The sequence below is a fragment of the Pteropus vampyrus genome, unplaced genomic scaffold, assembly GCF_000151845.1.
Source record: "Pteropus vampyrus isolate Shadow unplaced genomic scaffold, Pvam_2.0 Scaffold75, whole genome shotgun sequence".
NCBI lineage: Eukaryota > Metazoa > Chordata > Mammalia > Chiroptera > Pteropodidae > Pteropus > Pteropus vampyrus.
The window spans coordinates 92504-101818 of record NW_011888856.1 but is presented as its reverse complement, the minus strand read 5'-3'; the positions used below and the strand labels follow the sequence as shown (position 1 = coordinate 101818).

The 9315-nt window shown below is 57.4% G+C and overlaps 1 protein-coding gene across 1 annotated transcript in view; it reads right to left on the bottom strand.

Annotated features, from left to right (window-relative positions):
* Positions 1 to 1522: 1522 nt before the first annotated feature.
* GHRHR (growth hormone releasing hormone receptor) overlaps positions 1523 to 9315 on the bottom strand; it is a 24328-nt gene continuing 16535 nt past the window's right edge. Inside the window, exons 3-13 of the mRNA XM_023532036.1 lie at positions 8983 to 9155; positions 8749 to 8856; positions 7936 to 8033; positions 6774 to 6871; positions 5967 to 6099; positions 4587 to 4740; positions 4293 to 4353; positions 3633 to 3702; positions 2885 to 2976; positions 2192 to 2321; positions 1523 to 1621 (exon numbers count right to left, since the gene is read on the bottom strand). Of these exons, the coding sequence (XP_023387804.1) occupies positions 1523 to 1621; positions 2192 to 2321; positions 2885 to 2976; positions 3633 to 3702; positions 4293 to 4353; positions 4587 to 4740; positions 5967 to 6099; positions 6774 to 6871; positions 7936 to 8033; positions 8749 to 8856; positions 8983 to 9155 (1216 nt within the window). The remainder of the gene's footprint in view (positions 1622 to 2191; positions 2322 to 2884; positions 2977 to 3632; positions 3703 to 4292; positions 4354 to 4586; positions 4741 to 5966; positions 6100 to 6773; positions 6872 to 7935; positions 8034 to 8748; positions 8857 to 8982; positions 9156 to 9315) is intronic.

Genomic DNA, 9315 nt, shown 5'->3' with positions numbered 1-9315 from the left:
AGAGCATAGGGAGAGCGTGCAGGAGAAACGGAGACGGGTTCCTGGGCCAGGAGGAGCCCTGGTTGGCTCGGCCGCTGCTGAGAACCGCCTCTGGAGGATACCACTTCCTCCCTGTGCGTCTTTCTGGCCGTTCCCTTCAGCTCCTTGCTCTGTCTCCTAGCACTGCCTTTGTCTGGGCCCAGTTAAAGACATTCGGGGGGACTTTCTTGAGTTTCTGGCCAGGTAACTTAGACCATCCCCTGCCCTGGGGTTCGGCCCCGCCACTGGCTACTGAGCTGAACTGTGGCCACTGGAAACCTGTCCAGGGGACATGCAGGTGAGTGGACTGAGATAACTGACAGGCAAGCAGCTTGGGAGGTGTGGGGGGGAGGGGAAGTCTGCATCTTCACATCTCCAAGGGGCTGTCAGGGGCAGAGGGAGCTGAGAGGCTGTGACCTGCTGACAGCGCTGAACTTGGGCTGTGGTGAAAGACAGAAGGGAGACAGATTTCTGTTCAACGTAAAGGTGAGCTATCTGACAACAGGAAGAGTTATTCATAGGTAGTCAGCTCCCCGTCACCAGAAGTATGTAACTATCTGGTCCCCAACACGGCTTCCTGGGACAGAGCCTTTAACAACTCTGTGGAACCCCCTTTCCCAGGCCTCAGCTGCCTCCAACAAGCTGTTCCTTGCCGCTCCTGGCATCCCCGGGGGTCCACCAGCCACTACACTCAGACGCTGGTCCTGCGTCTGCACCCAAACACCAGATAAGGCTTTGCGAGACTCAGGGAGGCTGATGTGGGAATGAAGGGTGTCGCTGGGGACGGAGCCAGTCAGAGAGGGAGGGGGCGGATGAGGGGAGAGCGGCGATCCGCGCTGGGGGACCGGCACATGCATCCAGGCCTCCAGCAGAATGCAGGGCCCACAGCTCTGCACCCAGCACAGGGCCTGGCTGACCGGGGCGCTGAGTTAAATTTTCCCCTCTCCCCCCTGGGATGTCTTCATTGGTTCCTCTCTGCCATCCGTCCATATTTCTGCATGTGCATTGGCTCCATCCATCCCATCTATTCTGCATATGTCCATCTCCGTCTGGGCTGTGCTTTTCGTGTGTTTCTCCCTTCCAAGCCCTCTCTCTCAGTGCTCCTGCCTCTGCTCTCCACCGTCCTCCCTGTTTCTGCATTCGACTCTATTTTCCTACATCTCTATATGTCTATGGCTGACTTCCTTGGTTCCTCTGTCTCTCCTGGAGCTGGCTTATTTCCTTTGTGACTTTCCCTTTTGTTCAATTATAGGAAAACAAAATTGAGGGATCCCTTTGCCCATGCTTGGATCCCTCTTGTGATCCCAAAAGGCCTCCTCCACCCCCTGCTGCATGGACAGTAAACTTGGCCCAGTCTAGAGAAGGGACAGATCAAAGGTGTGTACAGGAAGCATTCAGGCTTAACTTGATCCAGAAGCTCAGGACAGACTCCCACAAAGGATCGCAGGAGTCAAGGTTTGGCCTGAGCTGAGATTTCCAGGGCCTGGGCAGGAGAGAGGCGGCCTTAGGCCTGGTGGGAGTGAGGGCTCAGCGAATAAGCATAGCCTGCAGAGTCACATACCTCTTGGTTGAGGAAGCAATACAGGACAGCAACGATGAAGCCCTGTGTGGCCAAAGAGAAAGGACCCCATTAGAATACCTTGGCCTGGCCTCAAGGTGTCAGCAGTCCTTACGCTACCTTTTTCCCCATCTACCCCCTAGACTATGGCTTGAGCCAAGTCTTTGAGAAAAAGGGCAGGTAAGATGCATTCATCACTTGCTATGTGCCAGGTCCATTGTCTCATGAAATCATCATAGCGAGCCTGCTGAGTCTATAATGTTGGCCCTATTTCTCTGATTTTTTTTTATTTGTGCATCCCCCAGTACTGAGCACGGAGCCTGGCATGTAATAGGTGTTGAGTAAATGTTGAATAGATTGGATGGATGGATGGATGGATGGATGGATGGATGGATGGATGGATGGATGGATACAGAGGTAGTTGAATGAATAAGGAGATAGATGGTTGGAAGGTGGACAGATAAATAGACAGGTGAATAAACAGGTGAGTGGCTGGCAGGAAGAATAACCAGCCCAGCAGCCCTTCCCCTATCATGAAGTCGGCCGAGCTTTGGGGCAGCGGCCCCTCCCTCCTGCCCCAGGACTTGGGGAAGGAGTGCCCATGGGGGCCCTCACCTGAAAGGAGCCCAGCCCCAGCTCCAGGGGGAGGCGGACGCCCAGGCCTGCGCTGTCAGGCAGGAAGTTGAAGATGATGTAGTGAATCCCAAACAGTGGGATTAGGAGAAGGGTTGACTTGGAGAGACGCCTGCAGGAGAAGAGAAGCCCCAGGCTCCCAAGTCTGGAGTTTGAAATTCCCACCTGCCCCTTACGGACTTCCACTCCCCACTAGCTCTGCACAGCAGCTCTGCACACCAGCCCTTCTGGTGAGTTCCATCCTCCCCACCCTGGGCTCTTTTCTCTGTGCCCCTGGATCCTGCTCTTCCCTGTGCCAAATGCTCTTGTCTCTTTATTCCATTCAAAGCCAATGCATCTTTCAAAGTCTAGTTCAAAGACCACTTCCTCGGAGAAGTCTTCTCTGGCCATACCCTACTCCCACCCCCATCTAGAAAGAATCTCCTTCCACAGTCTCCCATAGAAAGCGATCCCAGCACACATCAGCCTGTTTGGCTTGGTAACTGGCTGTTGGAAGCCGTCCTCCTTCCCACACTGCGATGTCCTAGAGGGCGGGGACCAGATCTATTCCCCTCTGGGGACATGGGGAGAAGCACGGGCCAGGATCGTGAATGCCTGATTACGAACGCAACAGAACCATGCTGACTCCTGCTTCAGCGATGCCCCAGCGTCCCCCAGTACACGTGAGCATGTTACCAGTACTGAGACTGGACGTGGAGACTGCCCTGAGCTGGCTCCAGTTTCCTCAGCAGGATGCGGATAATATTGAGAAAAAGCCCAAAGTTCACCTGGAAATAGAGTGCAGGAAGGTAGAAGGCAAGGGTCAGGGGGTGGCCCCGGTGGGAACCAGAAACCCCAAATCCTTGAGGCACGGGGCGGTGTGGGTGGATGGACGTATAGACCATCGCTCTAGAGCTTGTAGCCTGAGGACTGGGAGGCCTCACATGCAAACTTCAGAGAGCAGAGGCTCAGAGTGCCCCCCCCACCAGTCCTTGCATCAAAGTCCAAGGGCAGGAGGTCAGGCCTCGTCACCCTGCCTCCGGCACCTCCCGGGGCCTTCTCTGGCACAAAGCAGGTGCCTTCACTTTGCACAGTGCTACATTAGGAAAACGAGCACATTCACCAAGGCCACGCAAACTGGTCCTGGCTGCCCCGTGTCCTCACGGGAGCAGGTGGTGGGCTCCAGCGGCCGTGATCTTCTCCCCTTCACCCCTCCGCCCACGGTAACCAGGGCACCAGAGTCATCCAAACTCTGAGCTGGAAGAGGCCTGCGCGCTGATCGAGACCGCCCCCTGGTTTTACCGATGGGAAATTGAGGTCCAGAGAGGGCCTCACGGGGGTCTGAATACCAGCCTGGGGTCAATTTTCCTGCAGTGTCTGGCCCCTCAGTGGACCCAGGGAAGCTGGTTGAGTAAAGCAGAGGACACTGGCCCCAGGGACTGACCCCAACAGAGAGGACGATGGGCCCTTTGATGATCCACCAGTAGGGGGAGCTGTCGTCCAGATCCCAGCACCTAGGGAGCGGATAGGCCAGGGCCGAGGCTGGTGTCAGGAGTGCAGTGGCTGGAAAGTGCTTTCCTGCGCTAACCCATGCACCGCCCTCCTCCCAGCTCTCTACCTCCCGGCCTCCTGGCTACTCTCCCTGGCCCTGGAGCCTCCCGGCCTCCTTCCACCCCCCACGCAGCCTATCTCCTCCCTCGGCCAGTTAGGCCACTTTTAAAAGGGTGCCCCCTCCACGCCGGGCTCACCCATTCTCTCCACCTAGATGGATAAACTTCTCGAAAATCAGTCTGTTTGCTGCCTTCTTGTTGGCGTCAACACTTCCTGTGTTCCAGGAGGCCCCCACTGACTGGCCTCCCTCTCCCCCGAGCCCGAAGCCCTGAGCATCTGAGCCTCCTTCCTGCCTGGGCTACGTTTCCTTCTGCGCTGTCCAAAAACTGCCTCCGCATCTCCCCGCATGCACCTCCCAAGCCGGGAGTTCCCCGAAGGCAGGACCAGGGCTCCCCCTCCTCTCCCCAGCTTGGAGAACAGCTGTGCTGCCTGATTGTCAGCCCATGCCCCATGGGGACTCGGGATGGATGATGATGCAATCCCCCAGACTCACGCGACATCCTCGAAGGCCGACTTGCAACACACCCACGTGCCAGTGAAGAGCAAGGGAAGCCCTGAGGGGGTACGGAGGAGATACAAGTGAGGGGTCTACATTCTCAGCTTGGGGGCCTGCCCCCCACCTCCCACCGCCACTGCCAGCCACACGGGGCACAGTGAAGGCGGGGCCTGGCTCTGTTCTCCAACAGTTGCTCTAGGGCTACAGACCATCCCGTCTCCTCTCTGGGCTTCAGGTCATCATCAACCTTCCACCGCACCCATGGTGCCCAAGCCAGCCCTCAGGGCTCACCCCAGCCAGCGAGGACCAACCACCAGAAGGCTCTCCTCGTGCTGGGCGATGTGGAGGCCAAGAGGCATGTCAGGTAGACAGCTTCTGCCAACAGCCAGCTGAAGTTGGTCATGGTGGCAAAATGGGAAGTGGCCACAGAGACCTTGCACAGAACCTGCGGGCCAACAACTGGGTGCATCAGAGCCGAGACAGCCATCGAAGCCCCACCCAACTCTCCCTACCCCACTCAGGCCCCTCGAGGGGATGCAGTAATGTAATGCGGTGGTTAAGAGCACAGACAGGGGATCTGGACAGCCTAGGTTCGAAGTCACCATCTATTAGCTAGGTCACCTCCCCATGCCTTAGCTTTTCCTCTATAAATGGAAAACTTCCAACACTAATCTCACAGCCTCATCACAAGGACTAAATGGAAACTCTGCATGTAAATCGCTATTGTTTCCACTTTCACCCCCTATTTCCTGAGCTCGAGTCAATCCCTAGAGCTGGGGATACGGAACCCTGTCCACACACAGCCCCATCCTGCAAGCACACACGCATGCACCCCACATTCATTCATGCAGACTCGCTCCTCTGCTCGCTCCGGAGCCTCTCCTGGCTCGATCCAGTCCCGTCACCAAGCAGCTGGGTGACATTGCCAACTGTCCCTCATCTACAAGTGAGACTAAAATGGAAATATAAGTAGGAAATAAAAGGGGGTGATATATGCAAAGCATTTAGTGTAATACCTGACACATAAGCGCTCAATATATATATTATTTTCTTAATTGAGTAAGGTCATCAGCGGGTTCATTCATTCATTCATCTGTCCAGCTTCCTTCTATTTTCAGTCCCTCCCATTCTCCCATCTCCTGTCTGTGAGTTTGCTCACCCTGGTCCCTCCCCTTCTCTCTATTACTGCTGCCCGCCTAGCTCCTCCCTCAGGCCCTCTCTTGTTCTCTCCCAGCTCTCAGCTCCCTCCACCTGGTGGTCCCATAAGCCGGTGCCTCTGTCCCCTAGGAAGGAGGACTCGGCTCCGCCCAGCCCCTCGCATATCCACACTCAGCCACAGACAGAGGAGTGCTCAGGGGACTGACAAAATGAAAAGGCTGGCTGGAGTGACCTGTCTAGGTCGTGATAGGTCGTGATAGGAAATGGGGAACGGAACCGGGAGTGCTGGCTGCGGGGCAGAGAGTGGAATGTGGGATGTGGCACCATGGTCCAGGAAGTGCCTGACCCCAGGGAAGCTGGAGAGGGGAGGGTGAGTTCTTCATCTGTAATTGGCAATGCTGGAGGCCCGGGCTCAGCCCACAGGACTAGGCAGGCTCAGGCAGAAAGCTCTAGATCTGTAATCCGGTCCCCCTCCCCCCACGCGCCCTGGTTCCCCCCACCCGTGGCCGTTACAGTGGAGAAGCTGCAGTGGTCCGTGTTCTCGCCGTGGAAAAGGGTGGCATCCTTCAGGAACACGGCTCCCGCCTTCAGGATAAAGGTGACGAACAGCTGTGTGTGGATGTAGTTCCGGGGGCAGCGGAGCCTCCTGGAGTGGGCGGGGAGAGGGGCTTCTGCGGTGCCTACGGTGGGCGGTGGGCGCGGAGAGGCCGAGCAGGGCAGGACGTGAATTGACTTGGATTGACTTGAACTGGATTGGGCTGACCCTGAGGCTTGGGTTTTACCCTGGCAGGACAGCTGACCAAGGAGCTCATAGTCGGGGAGGACAGAGGCAGAAATGGCAGGGTACTACTGCCCAGGAGAGCACCCTGGGCGATCAGAGGGATGAGATTCATCCCATGGACAGAGAACGGCCGGGTCAGGCAAGGCTCAGAACCCATAGTCTGGGGTGGGGGTTGGAGCTTAAGACGGACAATGGTCAAAGGTTCGGAACAGTCAAGAAGGGCTCCATGGAAGAGGCAAAGAGGATTCTTTGAAGAGGATGGGAGCTGGGCTTTGAATTTGGAGAGATGTAAACACATTGAGAAGAAAGGAGGCAGGCATCGCAGGGAAGCAGAATAAGTTCCACGCGAGTGAAGGCGTAGGGGTGCGAGTGCGTCCTGGAGCGGGAAAGGATGCGTCTACCTGTGCAGGAAAGAAAGGGAAAAGTTAGAAATGGCTGTGGCACCTCGATCTTAAATAACCGGGCAAGGAATTGGGCTCAGTGCTGTGGGCAACGGGGAGGCAGCGAAGGTTCTGGAGCAGGTGATGGAGATGGCAAACCTGAGAGCCACCAGGATGGCAATGGCCACCAGGAGGGCCACGACAGAGATGCTGTGGCCCAGAGTGTAGATGATCTTCACCGTGGAGAAGTAAGATTTCTGGGCAGGGTGGAGATGGAGAAAGTCTCAGCAACCGAGCATTTGGAGAAAGGGAAGCTTGACAATCTAGCTTGAAACTGAGGAGAGTCCCTGGGGACCACAGCAAGCTCCCTCCACGATCTGAGGTGTTTGTTTTCAGCCTGTCCTCTGCCTGACAGAGGGGGTGACAGAGGGGGCGGTGACGGGGAGTGAGATGCGTCTTCCCGTTGCTGCTCTGGGGCCAGGGAGAAACACTACATCCCTGGGGAATGACAGAAGCTCAGGAGGAAACTGGGCTTGTTTATTGACATCCAGTTTGCTCACCGGCTTGGGAACACAACATCCCCAAAGAAAGGGCCAGCACCAGCGACAATTGCAGAAAAAAACTCTTGCCATGACCAAGTATTTGGATCAATCGAAGTGCAGCCTGGACCCCAGAGATGGAGATCGGGGTGCAGGCCAAGGGATGGGAACAGAGGCCCGGCTCCCCCGAGTGACACGGGCAATCACCAACCCTCTCTGACTCAGTCTTTTCACCTGTAAAATGGTCAGGCTCATGCTTTACCGTGCGGGACCGAGGGGGAAAGGGATGTAGGGTTACAGGTGTGGAAGCACCTCGCGAAAGCCCTGCTCAGTTCGGAAGTGTGGGGTGTGCTGGCTACATTAGGGGTCGCTGTGACCACTTCTGGGCTGGAGTTTTCCTCACTTGCCCTCACCACGGCCATGCACACTGCTCCACAGACGGAGGACAGAGAGGGCAGGAACTGGCCCGGGGGGTCACCAGGAGCCGTTGTTTCTCTGAAGCACCCCAAACTCCCCGCCCAAGAGGCCTGGGCACAGTGAGGGGGCACTAAGGAGTTGGTAGCGGCACATCTCCCAGCCCGCCCTCTGCCTCCCCTCCCTCCTAGCAATGTAGCCCACCTGTCGCCCCTGAGTTGAGCGGGTTAGCAAAAGAGCCCCCACCACACACTGCCACCTTCTGGACATCTGCTGTAATTGATCTTCCAACCAGAAGCTCCAATGGACACAGTGGCCCCTATAGCTGTCTACCAGCCACACAAACATCCATGTCAGGCACCTCGCACCTCCTCAGTCAGCAGCTCCACGGGCACAGGACAGGCCACAGGATAGGGTGGGAAGGGCTCAGACCAGCCCGTGATGGTGCAATCCCGCTGCACAGCGCCTGGGAGGCAGTCAGAGGTCGGGAAGCAGAGATCTGGTCACAGCGGCTCCTTCCCTCTCCCCAGGAGGCATGAGGAGCCTGGAGTGACCCTGGAAGGCGGCACAGACAGCCACTCCAGCAGCAGGGAAGGGGGTGCCTTCTCCCCAGCGGCCTGGGCTCCAGGTCCAGCCTGCCTGGGACACACTCTGGGGCCTTTCTCTCTGGCCTCAGAGCCGCCATCTGTTAAATGGAATCCCTCGAGAGGCAGAGTGGTGGGCGGGGCCTCCAGCATCCTAAGGGCAGGAGGTAGAGAGGAGGCCCTCCCTGCTCCTGGAGGGACTGTCCACCCAGACGCCCAGACCTGGGAGGGGAGGCAGAGCAGTGGGTGCCCTTCTACCCCTCCCCCTGGGAAGCTGGTGGTGTCTGAGCTGTCAGACAGGCTCTGGCCGCTGCTCCCCACAGCCGCGCCACAGGACTCGGTGCCAGGCCTTGGGTCCGGCGCGTCCTTGCTTTCTCACTAGCCCTCACCCCCTGTGAGGTTAGCGGGCTTGCTGCGCCCAAGTCACAGGTCAGGACACTGAGGCTGACTGACTTGCCCAAGGTCACACCGAAAGAGAGGAATTCGTTCAAATCCAGGTCTGCCTGCGCCCCAAGCCATATTCTGTGTCTGCCATATTCTGGCACCACCAGAAGAACCACCCCCCTCCCTCCCCAATGCCTCTCCCGGAACCCCCACCTGGCTCTGAGCTGAAGTGAGAGAAGAAATCTGGGCAGGGGAGAGCCACCCGCTCGCCAGAGCCTGCCATTGGCCAGCACAGCAGCCCATCCCAGGTCCCCGGGCAGCCTAGAGAGAGAGAGGTGAGAGCAGCGTGCACTCAGCCCAGAGGACGGGCCTGGCCAACACCCTGAGAGGCGAGGCTGGAGGAGATGAGGAATCTGAGAAGTCGCCTCCTCCTGCCAAGCCCCATACCCAGGGTGGCGTTGGGCATCCCCTCTGCTGCCCGTAGACACGCATTCTCGTCTTCCCTCAGCCGGGTGATGAAGTCACACTCCGGGTGCACGTGGCCCAATACCTGCAGAAAAAAGTTACTGGGTGAGCCGAACCAAGCGTGTGCTCCTTCTGCGTCCGCTGGTCCAAAGGACCTGAGGACAGAGACAAAGCTGGATTTATGTCTGTGTCCTTGCTGCTAAGCACAGGGCCTGGCTCATGGCACTGACAGCTGTGCTTGATGGAAGGAAGGAAGGAAGGAAGGAAGGAAGGAAGGAAGGAAGGAAGGAAGGAAGGAAGGAAGGAAGGAAGGAA